The 18,299-nt window shown below is 40.5% G+C and overlaps 1 protein-coding gene across 2 annotated transcripts in view; it reads right to left on the bottom strand.

The window, feature by feature from the left end:
* The window catches only part of vps13a (vacuolar protein sorting 13 homolog A), an 81,203-nt gene extending 64,643 nt beyond the window's left edge, over positions 1–16,560 (bottom strand). The window contains exons 1-19 of one of the 2 annotated variants that reach the window (XM_077715638.1): positions 16,367–16,560; positions 13,652–13,695; positions 13,547–13,589; positions 13,380–13,475; positions 13,183–13,284; positions 13,001–13,110; positions 12,844–12,903; positions 12,404–12,463; positions 12,237–12,317; positions 12,075–12,132; positions 10,766–10,893; positions 10,099–10,205; positions 9,856–10,027; positions 7,015–7,077; positions 6,797–6,932; positions 6,624–6,718; positions 2,377–2,519; positions 2,098–2,299; positions 1,907–2,021 (exon numbers count right to left, since the gene is read on the bottom strand). In XM_077715638.1, coding sequence (XP_077571764.1) covers positions 1,907–2,021; positions 2,098–2,299; positions 2,377–2,519; positions 6,624–6,718; positions 6,797–6,932; positions 7,015–7,077; positions 9,856–10,027; positions 10,099–10,205; positions 10,766–10,893; positions 12,075–12,132; positions 12,237–12,317; positions 12,404–12,463; positions 12,844–12,903; positions 13,001–13,110; positions 13,183–13,284; positions 13,380–13,475; positions 13,547–13,589; positions 13,652–13,695; positions 16,367–16,466 — 1,915 coding nt within the window. In that variant the 5' untranslated portion in view covers positions 16,467–16,560. The remainder of the gene's footprint in view (positions 1–1,906; positions 2,022–2,097; positions 2,300–2,376; positions 2,520–6,623; positions 6,719–6,796; positions 6,933–7,014; positions 7,078–9,855; positions 10,028–10,098; positions 10,206–10,765; positions 10,894–12,074; positions 12,133–12,236; positions 12,318–12,403; positions 12,464–12,843; positions 12,904–13,000; positions 13,111–13,182; positions 13,285–13,379; positions 13,476–13,546; positions 13,590–13,651; positions 13,696–16,366) is intronic. The other variant, XM_077715639.1, reaches the window with a different exon arrangement.
* Between the last annotated feature and the right edge of the window lie 1,739 nt (positions 16,561–18,299).

The following is an 18,299-nucleotide window of genomic DNA, read 5'->3' as shown; positions in this document are numbered from 1 at the left end:
GTTCCGCCAAGCACCGTTCCGCCAAGCACCGTTCCGCCAAGCACCGTTCCGCCAAGCACCGTTCTGCCAGGGGGCCTGCCCGCCCAGCGCCTGCCCGGCCAGCCTCTCCAGGGCCTTCTCGCCTGGAAGTGGCGGCAATCCTCCAGTGCCCCTGGATGATAGGGCCAGCGACGGCGAGAGCGGCAATGCTCGGGCAATGGGTTGTCTCGTTTCTGGCCGGCGTGGACGCCCGCCAGACCAGCCACGCCCACACCTCATCACCGGCCGGCGCAGACGCCCGCCAGACCGCCCACGCCTCGTCACCGGCACGGAGTCAAGCCCCTGTTGTTTTATAAGTTTTGTGAGTGATTAAACCAAGCCTACAACGCGTATGGGTAATAATTACCCCGGTGGCGCCACGCAACATGGCGCAACCGTAAGAGAGACAGGAACATTGTCGGGGACCCATACCACCCTGGTCACAACCAGTTCCAGCTTCTGCCCTCTGGCAGACGCTACAGGTCTCACAAAGTACGGACTAATAGGCTTAAGGAGTTTTTTACCCACATCCATCACGACTCTAAAGTTGCGGTAACACGACACACAATCCCTTCTGTGTAATAAGTTCGGGGTGTGGTGATATGAAAAGACGTTGGGCGGTGATCTGCCTCCCACTGGCTGACTGAAGGTAAGTGATCCGCTCGAGGGGTGATATGATGTATCCATCACGGCAGAATGCCAACGAGTCTGAAATTATCACTTATTGGATAAACACCTTATGGAGAAGCACTACCAATTTTGTCATAAGCAGCTGGGTATTATGACATTTAGGCTTTTGTCGGATCAATGATGATGACAAAGTTTATGCCAGATTATAACATTACTATTATTAAGAGGTCAAATGTAGCACATATTTCAATTGCAATTAAACTTGTATGAGAAAGCACATTTTCTCTTATATAATCAATTTTATTGGTAGCATTCCTCATGTCATCTAAAGAAACTAAATAAATAATTTATACTAACGCTGAAAGTACACAGTGAGCTGATGTCAAAGAAGACTTTTAAGTACCTATGTCATGTTTTACATTCTGTATAAAATTTATATGGATGTCCAAAATTCGGCCATGTGATCAGACATTGGGCCCAATCATGTCACTTTCAGAAAATTCCCATGGTCAAAAAGTGTTTTTCAAATTTATAAAATTGCGTCTATTTTTAAAGATTAACTCTCTCGCTGCCCTAGATGTCTGTCGACAGATGTACAATCAGTTTTGTTAAATTGATCATCGTGAATCTAATCATTTTGACAAGAAGGGATGGCATCAGTACTACTGACGTCAAAGGCAGCCAAAGAGTTAACCTATGTGAGTTCACAAAAGATTCATAAGACGAAACAAAAAATCAAAATCTAATTGCAAGAACAAATACATGTGGGCCACATTTAATTGAATTTATTTTGGCTTTTATAAATTTCATCTTCGTTTCATTATTTAAATTTTTAATTTACCACGATTTAAATAGCTTTTTTCTTGTACTGATCATTCAATTACTAATTCATTCAATTTATTTTTAGCCATAATTTATTTTATTGCAAAATATTTGACCCCAAAATACGTGTGCGCAACACAAATACTACAATTGGATCTCAAATGGGGGCCATTGGGTTTGTTTTTAAGATCTTTGTTCTGCATAAATGTAATAAAAACATTTCTCGAAAAAATTAAATCTGAAATTGTGCAGGATGGGGTTAAACATTTCAACCCTTACATAGGTTATAATGTAATTTCCCTGTATGTACTTTCTGTAGTATTTTAGTATCTTCTGTCAGATTTTTGCAATGTCAATTAAGTTTGTTAACAGTTTTAGAGCATCCAGAGTTTGTTTGAAACTGGAATCATAGGCATTTGTTGTTCAAGACACTGACCCGTGGCTGTGCGGTCTCGGAACTGTTCCAGTTTGATTAAGGTGGCATTGGTGAGTTCGTCCAACTCCAAGTCATCCGGAGGTCTGAAGAATGCCGACATGGCGTTTACCGTCATCTAGACACAAAGAACACACACGCGACTTTGTCGCATCCATTTCACTGGACAATGAAGAACACTGGAGGGCACTCACGGCGTCGTAGATGATTTCTAGTGGCTCTGACTGAACATAAAGCCGCTGATTGGCACTCTGATCCAGGGGGTTGGTTTCAAAAAAGAGGCTGAGCAGAGGGGTACCCATTCCTGTGCTCCCAGTCTTGGAGGACAGAAGTGTGGGAACGGCCCGCCTATTGACCAACCCCGTGATTTCAAACAAACTCAGCTTGGCTGTAAATCTGCAGAGAATTTTCTATATATCATTATTCAAATGAAACTAATATTTCAATGACAGCCATTCATGAATTCGACATACTTTATGGCCTGTGCTCCAGATCTCTGTGTCAGGCTGGACATCAGCTCCCCAACAGTCAGTTTAACAATTTCATCTTTGTGCTTTTTTTCTTTGATGGACACTGTCAGCTTAGCCATGTGGAAGTCTACCTTCATGTCCTCAAACTAGAAGTTACAGCACAACCATCAAAGTATTAAGATTCATTTAGGTGGAGTTTTCTAACCAACAATTTCATTGTGATACAATATTGGATAGCAACACATTTGCTGGTTTTGTAAAGTTTGCCATGATAGAATTTGATTGCCACCTGCGGCCCGGCGGGATGCTAATTTTGCGGCCCGCGGGATGATAATTTGCGGCCCGCTTCTTAATACGCAAGATTAATCTCCGTGCGGCCCGCAAGATTGATATGAATGACACGGTGTTCGGAGCTGGATGAACCAATCACGGTGAAGTATACGGCTCTGGAGGGCGGGACATTGGCCGGGCTGTCCAGTGCCTCGCTCACTCAGTCATTCATTCCTCCAATTAGCTCGGCAGAGGAGAAGCCGTGAAGCCGATCACTCTGCTCGGCTCGGAGAGCTGCCGTAATCAAATACGATCGGAGAGCGAAAGTGCGCATGCGCCACAGACCCGCGCGTCTGAAAGTCAAATGGTCAAATCGAAAGTGCGCATCCGCCACAGAACGGCGCGACTGAAAGTTAAACGGTCAAACCGAAAGTGTGTATGCGCCACAGAACCGAGCGACTGAAAGTTAAAAATTCAATCCGAGACTCATTCCTAGTGTAAACCCATATTACAGCCCGAGAGATGTCTGTTTCAAAGCCTGCCGTGAAGAGAAAGGTCAGTGATGAGCACAGACAGTTTCAAGAAAAGTGGGGAGTGCAATATTTCTTTGGTGAGCACAGGGGCACCCCGACGTGTCACATTTGCACTGAAAAAGTTGCGGTCCACAAGGAATACAATTTGAAACGTCATTATGCTACGAGACATGCTGAGGAGTACGACAAATACCAGGGAGATGAGAGAGCCAACCAGCTTGACAGTCTTAAAACAAGTCTTCTGAGGCAACAGGGTTTTTTCAAGAAGGCTACAAAAGAAAGTAAGCTAGCTACGCCGTTTGCAAGCTGATTGCCAAGGCAGGAAATCCATTCACAGAAAGTGAATTTATCAAAAAGTGCATATTACAGGCTGCACATATTGTCTGTCCAGAAAAGAAAAGTCAGTTCAACAACATCAGCCTTTCTGCCAACACCGTGGTAGAGCGCATTTCTGACCTGTCAAGTGACATTTATGATCAACTTTGTGAGAAAGCGCAAAGTTTCAGTGTATATTCAGTGGCTCTTGATGAGACCACAGACATCACAGACACTGCCCAGCTCGCAATATATGTCCGTGGTGTTGATGACAATTTTGAAGTGTTGGAGGAGTTGCTCACAATAATTCCAATGCATGACCAGACCACCGCTAAGGAATTATTTCACAAGCTGTGTGATGCCATTCAGAATGCCGGTTTGCCATGGAAGAGCTTTGTTGGAATAACAACTGATGGAGCCCCATCAATGATTGGGAGGAAGAATGGACTGGTAGCACTTGTTAAAAAAAACTGGAACAGGAGGGTGTGGAGGAGGCCATAGCTCTGCACTGCATTATCCATCAGCAGGCCCTTTGCAGCAGATGCCTGAAGTTTGACAATGTGACGTCTGTCGTTGCTAAATCCATCAACCAAATCAGATCCAGGGGCTTAAAGCATAGAAGGTTTCGTGATTTTTGGGAGGAAATGGAGTCTGAATATGGGGATGTGCTCTACTTCACTGAGGTACGTTGGCTCAGCAGGGGAAATGTGTTGAAGAGATTTTTTGAGTTGAGAGCAGAAGTAAAAGACTTCATGGAGATAGACGGGGTTGCTGTTCCTGTGCTAACTGATCCCAAATGGCTCATGGACTTAGCTATTCTTGTTGATATCACACATGAGCTTAATGTACTGAACAAGAAGCTACAAGGCCAGGGGCAACTTGTCAGTGCTGCCTATGACAATGTGAGAGCATTCAGCACTAAACTTTTGTTATGGAAACCCCAGCTCTCTCAGACAAACCTTTTCCATTTCCCAGCATGCAATACTCTTGTGGATGCAGGCACACCATTCAGTGGTGAGAAATATGTGGAGGCCATTTTGAAGCTGCAGGAGGAATTTGATCACAGATTTGCAGACTTCAAGACACACAAACCCACATTTCAAATGTTTGCGGACCCCTTCTCCTTTGATGTGCAAGATGCCCCTCCTGAGCTTCAAATGGCGCTCATTGACCTGCAGTGCAACTCTGCACTCAAAGCCAAGTTCAGCGAGGTGATTGGAGAAGCAGACAAGCTTGGACAATTTTTGAGAGAGTTGACCCCCAGTTTCCCTGAACTTTCCCGAATGTTCAAGCGGATCATGTGCCTTTTTGGGAGCACATACTTGTGTGAGAAACTCTTCTCCACCTTGAACTTCAATAAGTCCAAGTATAGGTCCAGACTTACGGATGAGCATCTTCAAGCTCTATTGAGGGTCTCCAATGCTTCCTCCCTCAAGCCAAATGTGACTCAGCTATGTGAGAAGAAGCGCTGCCATGTCTCTAGCAGCAAGAAGTAACGTTCAGAAAGTTAAAATTTAAAGAGCTGTTAATACAGACATTTGAAGCAAAATAAAAATAATTAGTTTTCTCTACTTAGCCAGCCACTGTGTATCTACTGTATTCTCATTATTATTTTATTTTTTTTATTACTTATTAATTTATTTTTTATTCATCTTTAAGTTAATTTATTTAATTCATTATTTTTTGTTAAAAAATAAAGATATTTGATAACGTCGGAATGTTTTATCAGCGCTTTTCTTGTGGAAATCCTGATGCGGCCCAGTCTCACCCAGACTCTGCCTCTTGCGGCCCTCAGGTAAATGGAGTTTGAAACCCCTGCTTTAGAACAACCCAGAAATGATAACGTTTGTTTCAAAACAAAAGACTGGTGGTTTAGTCAGCCTTCATAAAACTCCCTTCCATGATGAAAAAAGAAAACAAAAATGTTAAAGCAAAATGTGGCGATGCAATCGATTGCGAATCAAGTTGCCACGCTGAAGTCGCGCAAGACGAATCACTTTTCAGAAGTTGTAACTCAGATGATTCACAATGTACTCGTGTTACCGAATTCATTCAGTTTACAGTGCAGTTGAATAAAATGTGGAAGTAAGATGCGGAAGACGATGTGAATTTCGAGGCATTTAAATTGGAAATTTGCCACTTTTCCGAAATGGTTGCTTCAAAAAAAATTAAATGAACATTTTGCGTTGCTTTTCCGAGTAAACTCAGGAAATTCCGGAGTAGTTGGCAACTCTGGATGTTCCATTAAACTGGAAAACAATTTGAAATAAGCAACTACAGGCTATGATCAGAAGATATACAAACAAATGTCATTTTTAGCCATGCAAGAATAATGAAGGAATAAATATAAATGATGGTGTATATAACCATATTTTCTCATATATAAGCAGCACCCTGAAATTGCCTTAAAATAGTTGAATTTTATAATTTCTCGCATATAAGCCACCCCCTGATTCATAATTTTTCATTGATTTTAATAGTGAGTACAAATGTGTAACTTTAAAGGTAAAATTTTAAGAAAAATCATTGCACGTGGTTTTTCTGAGTTACTGTATGAATCAAAAGCACGTTATTAGGGTCAATACCGTAAGGAAGTTAGTAATTCATCCAGTAATGTTTGTTTTATCAGTGCAAAACAGAAAATAACCAATAACCAATAACAAATAGTAACTGTCAATTTGGCGACATCTACTGGTGAAAGAGTATAGCAACACTAAGTCTTGTGCGCATATAAGCCGTGCCCTTATTCAGTCCTTTTATTTTCAGTTACAAATGGTTTGTATGCGAGAAAATACGGTATGTAATCAGCCCTGAATTACCAAAAAATCCACAGGATCCATGCGTTCACATATCTAGAATATACCTCTAAAATTTCATTCAAATCCGAGCATAAACACCAGAGGAACATATTTTTTAAATGTTCACAACAACAATGACAGTCCCTTAAGTGGGGGACAGTTCGAATAGATTGAACGTATACCATTGATAAACTAATTTAAGGTGTATCAATTAAGTTTTAGAGATGATTAAACCTCTATCATTGTCAACGGCAGATAAAGCATTTCTATGACTGCCAGTCTAACAACGCAATTTGTTTGTCCATTAATGGAGAGTGAGGGGAAAGACACTCACTTCCTTTGGATAGATGGAATTAGCGGCCGTTTCACTGTATCCGATGGCAGCATACAGCCTAGATTTCTCATCAGGAGTGAGGAGGTCATCAAAGCCTGCATTCAAGAACATGAACAGAAAACTGGGTACAATGGTAAAAAAATCACCATACTGGATATTCTCCTACATCATACCTCCTGTGCTCTTCACCTCCTTTGGTTTTGTTTCAGGGTCTGCACCCCAATTCCACATCCAGCTGACCCACCCTTGAGACTCCTCTTCTTCCATCTTCAAGCCCTGACGGTAAATACGGAGCCCGGCCTTACTTGCCTAAGGAGACGGGATAAAAGATGAATGGATGAGTTCAGACAAGATTACCAGAGCAATGCAGGCTTTATAGAAAATACCATACTTCTACTTCAGCTTGCTGCCTAGCTAGGGTGATGTTGAAAATGTCCAAAGTCTTCTCAGGCTCCTAAAACAGATGTATGTAATATTTATTCATGCATTCTTGATCCGAACCACCAACACTGTTCATGTATATAGGGGGATGTTGGACCTTGACTCAGGATGTTGTGAGTCAGTGGGCCAAATACTTTGAAGTAAACCCTGGGTGATAAAACGTCAATAATTAGCGTCAAATATTTTTTTAACAATAGTAATAAAATATTTTGATAAATTTAAATTTATATTATATATTTATAGATTTCAACTGCAATCACACCACACGAACACCACAAACAAGGACGCTGATGCAACGTTAACTCTAGTTCCAGACCAATGTTTAGTAGACAATGAGGATAGTAAATAACAAATAGCTTCTATTCTTTAGCATTAAGTTTCCACATTTTAGGCAAATGTTAGGAATTGTTGCAAAACTCTAAAACTTAACTTGGTTCAGAAAGGGGGTTACCAAATTTGCTCGCATATTAGCCGCCCGCGCGTATAAGCCGCACCCATAAAATTGGCTTAAAATCATTGAATTTTAAAATTTCTCAAGTATAAGCCGCCCACTGATTCATGGTTTTAATAGTGAGTACAAATGTGTTACTTTGAAGGGAAAATCTTAAGTAAAATCATTGCACGTGGTATTTCTGAGATACTGTATTAATCAAAAGCACATTATTAGGGCCAATATTCATCAAGGATTTAAGTAGTCCTTTTAATCCAGTAATGGTTGTTTTGTTACTGCAAAACAGAAAAGAACCAACAAATGGTAAATGTTACTTTGTCGACATCTACGTGTGAAAAAGAGTATAGCAAGTATTGTGCATATATTAGGCTTGCGCTTGATTCAGTCATATTTTTTTTAGTTTCAAATACTGCTTATATGCAATACGGTAAGTCTGTTAAGGTTATAGATGTTTGGGGTTATCTTGGCTGAAACACCACTGCAAAATTGCATGGAACTGTGGGACAGTGACTCTGGATTGGCAGAACGGGCTGGGTGTGTTCTAATAATAGGTAGACCACAGTGCTCAGCTTACCTGTGAAGGCCTCTTAAACGCCCTGCGTCATCTAATGCAACTTAAATGAATCTGCCGTCCATTACATCAAGAAGGACAAAGTGAACCAAGAATAAAACCATTGTTAAGATGGAAAATGCCCTATCGGGAGACGATGACTCCTCTGGATACCAACATGATTGGAACCAAAGACAAGACATTTTATGATAGCTTTGCTCCTGACCGAGACAATGAAGATGAACCTCAGCCTCGTTCCTGTCGATAGCGAAACGCTATGTCGGGGACGAGTTTTTATCACATAATTCAAGAGAATAGTTGATTATCTTCCTGTTTAACATGGATGAGACTGGCCTTTTTTGGAAGAGGATGCTTTCAAGGACATCCTTATGCAAAGATAAACTGAACTTTCGGATGTGGGAATGCTGCTGGCGTCATGGTAAAGCCAGCCTTTATCTACAAGTTTGACTGTCCTCATGGTTTAAGAAAAACAAGAACAAAGCCTTGCAGCCTGTCTACTGGATGAGCAACCGGAAAGCCTGGATCACGAAAGCCTTCACAAAGGACTGTTTTTTTTAAACAGTTTTATCATGAATGGGAAGCTGCGGCCGAGGTTATGGTAGACTACCTGTATGCAGACGGTATTTCTACAGTTGTGGGAAGATTGAGTTGCCTGAGAGGTTGAAACCCTTTTTTCTTGAATGGTCAACTCCACACGTTGTATTACACAAGGCATACGATCAGAGGAAGGAAGTGCTACCTGACCTTGGACATGTGGGGCGACCGATTGGATGGAGTTAGAAACAGGGCTTGATTATATGCAGGCATTCAGCGTGCAACTTGTGTGCCCAACCCGCACACGCTACTAAATAGTTTGGATCCCTTATGTGAAGACATTACATTAATTGGCCCTTGGGGATGCTGAAGCAAACTTGAGTGTGGAAAAAAAACACAAGTTTATGCTATAAATTTAGTGTAACATAAGATTACAACTTTTTAAGTGTGTGTATAGGAATCTAAGTTAATTTAGGTTAAATTTAAAGTTCATCTTAAGTTAAAAGCGCATCCCTCAAGTGACTCTCTCTATCTCTTTCTTTGTCTCTCCTTTCCACGAACTACTCGGATAAAATAATGCCTCATTTTATCATTAAACATCATAACCACTAGTTTATGTTACATTACGAGCGCATCCGTCAGTGACTCTCTCTCCCCTATCCAAGAACTCCCTGTTGTATAAAATAATGACTCATTTCATTATTAAAAATTATAACCACTACTTATTTGTTACTCTGTTAGTAGATGGTTAATTACAACCAATAAAAAAAAATTCCATTCTGTTTTTTAGTGTTTTTTTCAGAGGGTTGGAACAAATTAATTTGTATTCAGTTCATTTTTATGGGAAACGTTGATTTGACATACAAGTAAATCGCCATTCCAGCTCAGTCCTGGAACGCAATAAGCTTGTATCTCAGGGTACCACTGTACTTTAGAAAAATATCTGCAACGTGGTGAAGTGAAGAAGGATGACAGAATGTACTTATTTAATTTTTGGTATGGAATAGATATGTTTGTAGAAAACACATGGTGCCGTTAATGCGTAGCTTGTTATTAGCTTGAATTGATACAATGGTAGGATAACACAGCATGATTCTCCATGGCGAAGCATATCTGGCAACCCAAAGGAGGAGAGTAGGTAAACTCTCAATATTTTGATCCTGTTTCCACTTGCATTTTTGGCCATGGGTCTTACATGTATTCCCTCCCCATTTAACCCTGAATAGTTGGCGCACCTGCAGTTGCTTGAGTAGCCCCTCGCTGGGTTTCTTGGTGGTGATTTTGACCTTGTAGAGCTCCCGATAGTGCTTGACCATCATACGGTGCTGCTTGATGTGCATCCATGACCACATGTGGAGTCGAGGTTTCACGTCCACCTCCAGCACACTCGTGATAACATAGTTCCACCTGTAGGGGTCAAACAGGAAGCCCTGAAGTCATGCGATCCCAAGCGAAGACGTCAAATTATACTGTTTTACCAAATGTTAGCGTTGAGGTGAACCGAGACCTCAGGTCTGTACTTCCTGTACGGCAGGTTTCGTGACAGTAAATCCACAGAACCCAGTAGCTCCAGGATGCTGATGTACTAAAGACACATTCATACAAACATTAATCCATTTGACCAGAGAGACTTTTCTGGTTATCAAAATGTGCCATAAGTGAACTTATAAAGTTTATTTTTAACTTGTAACTGCAAAAGTAGTTGGACATAAAAAGCACCATGAACTGTTCTTGTGTTGTTCTTTTTAAAAAAAAGTTGCATTGAATTATTAAGCAGTTAAAATCAGCAATTATTGGTATACCGTTTTCAAAAGATTATTGTCGTTTACAATTGAGTGTACATGTAGTTTTCTTGTTTGTAGTTGAAAATGACATTTTGATTGAAAAAAAATGCAACAAGAATCTGCCAAAACCTGTGCACTTCTAATCAATGATTTTTTTTTAACCGTTATCAATAAAATGTGTAAACATATACAAAAAAAAAAACACTCAAAACAATTTATTACATTGTGGGGAAGGTTCCTTTCTTTTACAAATTAAATTTGGGAATACATGTTTTTTTTTCTTTTTTTTACATTTAAAACTTGTTTTCTCCATCATGTGCTGATCATGATTCAGTCATCATGGAGTCTAGAAAGTGCTCACCTGGGGTCTGTTAAGCTCAATGGCCACCTCGCTGAGACTGACCATGAGGTCAACTTTGGGAGATGAAAAGTCCACATCTGACCGGGGATTCATGCAAAGTTTTGCACCAGCAGAGATCGGATGTAAGACTGTGGAGCAGTAAATTAAAAAAAGTCATACCTCTACTATGAATGGCTTTAGATACGAAAGTTTCAGGTTACACATTTTTTATATGAAAATAAGTGACTCGAGATACGAAACTTATGAAATGATCTATGATATAAGATCTAACTTATAAAATGCCCCAAAAAGTAAAGTATTTCCTTATCCATTGTTTTATTGTGAAAATATTGTCACGGATGCATTGATTCTCACTTTAGAACATCACATCGCTACTCTACTGGGCTCTCGTTTCATCCCTCTCATTCTAACTCATACAATGACATTATGAGCCTCTCCCAGCTGACTTTGAGAGGCGGGAGACACCCTGAACTGGTGGCCAGGCAATCGCAGCGCACAGGGAGCTGCAAATTCAGAAGACCACTCCACTCCCCTTTACCTCAATTTGATGCTATCAGAGCATTTGTTTCATCTCATCTCATCTCATTTCATTTTCTGAACCGCTTTAGCTTTATTAGGGATGCGGTGGTGCTGGAGCCTATCCCAGCTGTCTTCCGGCCAGAGGCGGGGGACACCCTAAACTGGTGGCCAGTCAATCGCAGGGCATAAGGAAACAAACAACCATTCACGCTCACACTCAGACCTATGGGCAATTTGGAGTGCTCAATTAGCCTACTATGCACGTCTTTAGAATCTGGGAGGAAACCGGAGTACCCGGAGAAAACCCACGCAGAGAACAAGCAAACTCTACATAGGTGGACCGACCTGGATTTGAACCCCGTCCCACAAGTGTGAGGGCGACACGCAAACCACTACCCGGGCCGCCTAATATAAAAAGAACTACTATAATGATATAATATAATGTTTTTACAATTTACCTCCCCAAACATTAGTTCAATATTCTGTAATATAATGCAAAAAAAAAATACTTTTTTTTTACATTGCAATATATATTGTATTGGTATATTGAAAACACCCAAAAAAAATCAAATTCTGTTTTTTCAATATCAACCCATTAGTCACACATGAATGTACATAAGACAAGTAGTCGACTAAATAACTGATTATAGCAGCCCTAATTTTAACATTCTCCCAATATTCACATATTCATCATTTGGTTATTGTGCTTTGTTTTGTTTTTCATTTTAACTATGCACAGAAACACATTCTTTCTGAATTTTCTGGAGTTGCAAATGTATTAGACACTCACTGAACTCATGGTCTGAAGGGTAGGAGCCATTGACATCCAGGCTGCTTTGAAGACGTAGCTATCAAAAGACCAAAAGAGAGCGACTACATTGTTTTATTTTGTCTTCTGACAAAACGCTTCTTTTTGTGCTATCAAGGGGTATTTAAATAAATTCCCACTTACCAGAGCATCGCCTGAACTTTGGCTGGAGAAGAGCACCGAGTTGACATTGCAGTAGGCAAACAATTTGTCCAGCTGAACCAACTGAAAGGGAGTATAATTAGAGAAACGCATGATTGTACATCACGCGTGGAAATCGTAAATTCAAAACGTCTTTGTCAAAGGATTACCTTGTAGAAAAGTCTCGCATTCTCATCCAAAACAGTAGGGTTCCAGGCCTCGTCACATGTCTGCCGTGGCAAATTAGTGAATTGTTATATGAAAGAAAAGATATTTAAATTATATTTTCTAACGGTTTGGAAAACTTAGCGCTTTAGAATTTTCTTGACATTTAAAATAAAACATTGGCAACATTGACAATTGTGGTGTGAATGGCCTGAAAATGCCTCAAAATTATTAGGTGAATAATTATGTACAAGACGTTTTTTTGAGAAATTGTATTGTTTTTTCTTTTTAAATAAGTTTCCAAATATTACATTGATTTAATAGCTTGTGTTATTAGATCTGTTCAGTCACCTTATTGGTATGGAGCCTTTGTGTACAGGTTTTACTATATTTACCAGATCAAACCAAATAATTCAAGTTTACAAAATGAATGTCAAGCAATTACCTGAAGGCTTAGGCTGCTAAGACATACACCAAAGGACATCGGGCATTGCGGATTGGTGACCTGGGACAAAAAAATACGCATAAAAAAATCGTATCTCAACTGTTGACAATACTTCCATTCTTTATCTTCATTGGCATGATATGTGCTGAAAACTTACATCATCCTCATAGCGTATGTGGATGTTGGAAATCTTAACTTGAACATTTTTGATGATCTGAGTGACCAGCTTCTCTACAAAAGTGTCCTGTTTCTGCAACAGAGGGTTTTCTAGCACACAAATATAAGAACAAAAATGGCCAGTAGCAACATTTTTATTCTGTTTTTCCAAGTGAACCTAACCTTTCTCGGCAAGCTTCTGCTTGGTCTCCTCGATCCTTTGCAGTTCTTTCTGCCTCAGTTCTTGCAGTTGATTTTCTTCCTTTTCCCCATCATACTCGATGCCTATGGAAAAACGTGGTCCCGGTTCAGATGAATTGGACGTCTATCGACGTGAATGGCGGGGCAGGCGCACAAATTCAAATGGGAATTGCGCATACTTGCTGTTGGGACAATGAGCAGATAGACGCCATCAAGCGTGGCTTCCACAGACTGTGTGTAAAGGTTCTTCCATGGAATTTTTAGTTCCAGGCACCCTGTTAAGATTAAGAGTGGGAGAAATGTCAATTAGGAAGATAAAGGAAAAAAGAAAAGGAGACAATCTTACCTATGTGTCCTGCTCTCACTTTAAAAGGAATATCAAATTGACTCTGTTAGAAAGAGAATTAGATGCATTAATATTTTTTTTTTTCTGGACAGAAATGAGACTTACCAGAGCATTTTCCTTAATTTCAAGATTCCTCAGTGTAACATCACCTGTCAATAAGAGCCGAAATGAAATTACTGAAGCAGTTAATGCACCATGTAGGATTGTGACCATTGTCACCCTGCCATATTGTAGCCGTAGTAGTACCACCAATTATACCTAAGATCTCCCTACCTAGCCATTCGGCTAATTGAGCAGACAAGTGAATTGAAGATAGCAACGCTTCACATGCACACAAACGCTAACTTAATAAACAGCCTTCTTAAAATTCTGAGAGTATCAGTAGATAATTACATATATTAACTTAGGCTGTTTTTTTCACACTGGATAGTTTTAGGTTTCAGCACCATTTGATGCATTTAGCATTTAATGCAAGTCAATTTTAATGTATATTCATAAAAAAGGGAGTCAGGTGAAGGTGTCATTTGTCGCATAATTTTACCCAATTATTAAAAAAGTATTATAGTCTATCAGGGTATATAAATATCATGATATAAAATGGCCCATATCATGACTGGAGAATTTTTTTCTACCGATTAAACACCAGTCTAGATTGCGTATGGGTGTGTATTAAAAGCGGGACCACTCGGTTCTGGTGGGTGATTTTTCACGGGGAATGTGTATAAAATTTTCTGGAGTAGGATTCCTGGACTTACAATTTCATTACAACTACTTTTTTTCTTCTGTCTTCTTTGGCCGTGAATAAATGCCCTTGTTATTCTAAATGAATGACCAAGGTTGAAAAACATGTACACACACACGACCGGGGGCAGGCCGAGCGCGTCGGCGCAACGTCCAACTATCCGGTCGGCTAACTATCCGTTTGGCCAAACGCCCCCTCGTCGAATTATCCCTCGGCCAGACGTCTGTCGGCTAAACCTATTTCGGCGAATCGTCCGGTCAGGACCTAGGGAGCTAACGATCATCATTGTAATGGCTGTTCACATCCCACCGGATGCTAACATTATCACTTAGCCTCCGGCTAGCGACTGTAAACAAACAGCAGCTTGACCACCCCAATGGAGTCTTTATTGTCACCGGTGACTTCGACAAAGCATGTTTGAAGACTGTTCTGCCAAAGTTTACTCAGTACGTGAAGTGTCACACCAGAGGAGATAAAATTCTAGACCATGTTTTTTCTAACATCAAACAAGCCACACCCCTCCCACACCTGGCTGGATCCGATCGTTTCTGTCTGTCCCTCACCCCCTCATTCACCCCACTCCGGAGGCTAACAAGGCCACAAATAAAGATAATGAAAACATGGCCTGAGGACGTCCATTCTCAGCTGCAGGACTGTTTTTCCCACATCATTTGGGAACTTTTTGAACACCACAACCTCCAGGACTACTTGGACACTGATGTGTACTATGGAGAAGCAACCTGGACACTAAGCTTCTGGCAACCTTCTATTGAGCCACTGTGGAGAGCATCCTGGCATAGTGCATTACACTGTGGTCTGCTGGAAGCACAGAAGCAGACAGATAAGCCATGAAGAGTGATCAACACCACCCAGAAGATCATTGGCTGCTCTCTGCCCTCACTGGAAGACATTACCAGTCCTCTCTACCATTGTTAGGGATCCATACCACCCTGGTCACAACCTGTTCCAGCAGCTGCCCTCTGCCAGACGCTACAGGTCTCACAAAGCACGGACAAATAAACTTAGGGACAGTTTTTTCCACAGCCATCAGGACTCAGAACTTGCGTTAGCACGACACACAATCTCTTCTGTGCAATAACTTCGAGGTGTGCAATAACAATGTGCAAGATCATAGATTGTGCAATATTTTAGAATTTACCTTGCCAGGATGACTTTTTATATTTTTATATTACTTATTTATGTTCTCTTCACTGGGAAAATGCACTTTGTGGAGTAGCACCACCAATTTTGTTATACGCAGCTGTGTATGATGACAATAAAGGCTTTTGATTTGATTTTGATTGGTTTTAATGAACAAATTAAATCAGGTTTATGTGATTAAAATTGTAACCACCAAGTTATCGAGTCACGGTCAAAATTGCATCGTACTTTTTTGGCCATTTTTGTTGATTTTTTTTTTAATAAAAGAAGACCCACTGCAAATTCATCTCATTTCATCTCATTTTCTGAACCGCTTATCCTCTCTAGAGTGACGCAGGGTGCTGGAGCTGATTTCGGGCCAGAGGCGGGGGACACCCTGAATTGGTGGCCAGCCAATCACAGCCTTCAGCCTACCATAAGTCTTTGGAATGTGGTAGGAAATCGGAGTACCCAGAGAAACCCCACGCAGGCCCGGGGAGAACATGCAAACTCCACACATCGACCTGGGTTTGAACCTAGGACCCCAGAGCTGTGAGGCTGATGCGGTAACCACTTGCCCGAAAATATGTGAAGTGGCGTCGGACGTGCTAAGGCTACCCTGCTGAAATGAAATTAGTGGGATAGAATATTTCTTTCGTGTTGTTCTCTGTAGCAGAGGGTGTGATGTATATATTTAGCATTGCTCGGGTAATTGCCGATGATAATCTCGGTAATCTATTTCAAAATGGAAACTATAATTAATCCAGACACGTAAAGGCATTCGGCAGAACTTTAAGCATATTGCTATATTTCTTCAGACCTAATAGTTGATACGAAATATAGACGGATAAGCTCCAAGCTAACATCAATGCCACACTAGCTACGAGCACAGTGACACCGCCTCGGTAGCTAAAAGAGCACAAAAAAAGTTGATTTACCTCCCCAGATGCCGAGTTTTAGCTGCGAACTGTCAAGGTTGACAACGTACTCGCCCAGAAACCTATTTAAGATGTCGACTACGAGGCTTTCAAAGACCATGTTGGAGCTCTTCTCATCTGCTTGTCACCATGTTTACATATTGCCCATAGGGTTAGACTGACGTGAAGTTCCGTGGTGGTGGGCGGGGCAGCGACGTCTTTGCTCTGACGTTGTAGTCATGTTATAAACAGTCAATTTGGCTGTTGTTTTATAGAAGAATGCAACAAATGCGGCTGCCCGGCGGATGAGCGGTTAGCGCGTCGGCCTCACACGGGGAGACCCGGGTTCAAATCCGGGTCGGTCAACTGTGTGGAGTTTGCATGTTATCTCTCCTGGCCTGCGTGGGTTTTCTTTGGGTACTCTAGTTTCCTCCCACATTCCAAAGGAATAAATGGTATGCTGATTGGACACTCTAAATTGCCACGGGTTGAGATCTTGCATGGAGCCCCATATCGAGGGAGATTATCAGTGGTCTTGTATGTCTTCCATTTTCTAATAATTGCTCCCACAGTTGTTGTCTTTTCTCCAAGCGTTTTATTGGATTGGATAACTTTATTCATCCCGTATTCTGGAAATTTCGTTGTCACAGTAGCAATATATATAAATATATATATATATATATATATATATATATATATATATATATATATATATATATATATATATATATATATATATATATATATATATATATATATATATATATATATATATATATATATATATATATATATATATATATATATATATATATATATATATATATATATATATATATATATATATATATATATATATATATATATATATATATATATATATATATATATATATATATATATATATATATATATATATATATATATACATACACACAGTGGCGGGCCGTCGGGGCCTTCAAGGCCTTCTCTGCTGGCCTAAGATATGTCTGAATCATATATTATATTTTGTCCATCAATACATATTAAAGAATTCCAAATTGTCTGTTAGCTCCCTTTCATTGCTATTCCCCCTGGCTGCACTTCTTCCCCGTGTGTGTTTTCATATTGAAGCATTTAACCAATCACATTTCAGCCATTATTTGTTGCCAGGGTCAGAAATCTGCCTCAAGGCCTTCACAATCAGTTCTGCTCTGCTGCATTAAACAAGCGTTGATAAGACTGTTGCTTTAATCAATCAGAATTCAATTTGGTGACACCAAGGCCATTTCGCAGGCGGAGGGATACGTCATGGCTTTCACCAACTATGATTGACTAGTAGGCAGACCAAAGCCAAAGTGAGCCAGCCAGAGATCGCAAACTACACCCGCAATGCCAAACGGAGGAAAACAAATGGATTTGGTTGCAGATTTGCTCAAAAAGCTATTTTACAGAAGGACTTTACCAGAAATTATGGACATCATTAAGAAAGGCATTTGGCAATTACTTCAAACAATGATCATGGGACGCATGGCTTGTTTGCACAGAGACAGTTCTTGTGTTGAGTGGCTCCTTCTGTTTCCCATTGTAGTTTCTCTTTTGCTGGTTGTGAAATATGAATTGTATTCTTATATTTAATCTTGCACCCTTCTGCACTCTTATGAATTTAAAGTTACTAGAATAGAATTTTATTTACACTAGTCTCATGGCAAAGCGGTTGATATGCTTCTGATGGTTGATATTCTTCGGACGGTTGATATGCTCTTGGTGAAACAGGGGGTGTGTGCAATGTTTGGAAATGTTGCACTCGACGACACATCACCCAATGGGTCCCTGGGCCGTTGAAGGCCTGCAGACTCTGAACCGGAAACAAAGAGGCACTCTGGAGTGGAACTATCTGCCTGGACAGACTGGTGGGATAAGACATTCAGCAAGTGTAAAAATTTGGCCTTCATCGAGATGATATCAATATCTG

Source organism: Stigmatopora nigra, chromosome 4, assembly GCF_051989575.1.
Source record: "Stigmatopora nigra isolate UIUO_SnigA chromosome 4, RoL_Snig_1.1, whole genome shotgun sequence".
Classification (NCBI taxonomy): Eukaryota; Metazoa; Chordata; class Actinopteri; order Syngnathiformes; family Syngnathidae; genus Stigmatopora; species Stigmatopora nigra.
Note: the sequence above shows the minus strand (reverse complement) of the source record. Positions and strands in the feature narration are given on the sequence as shown.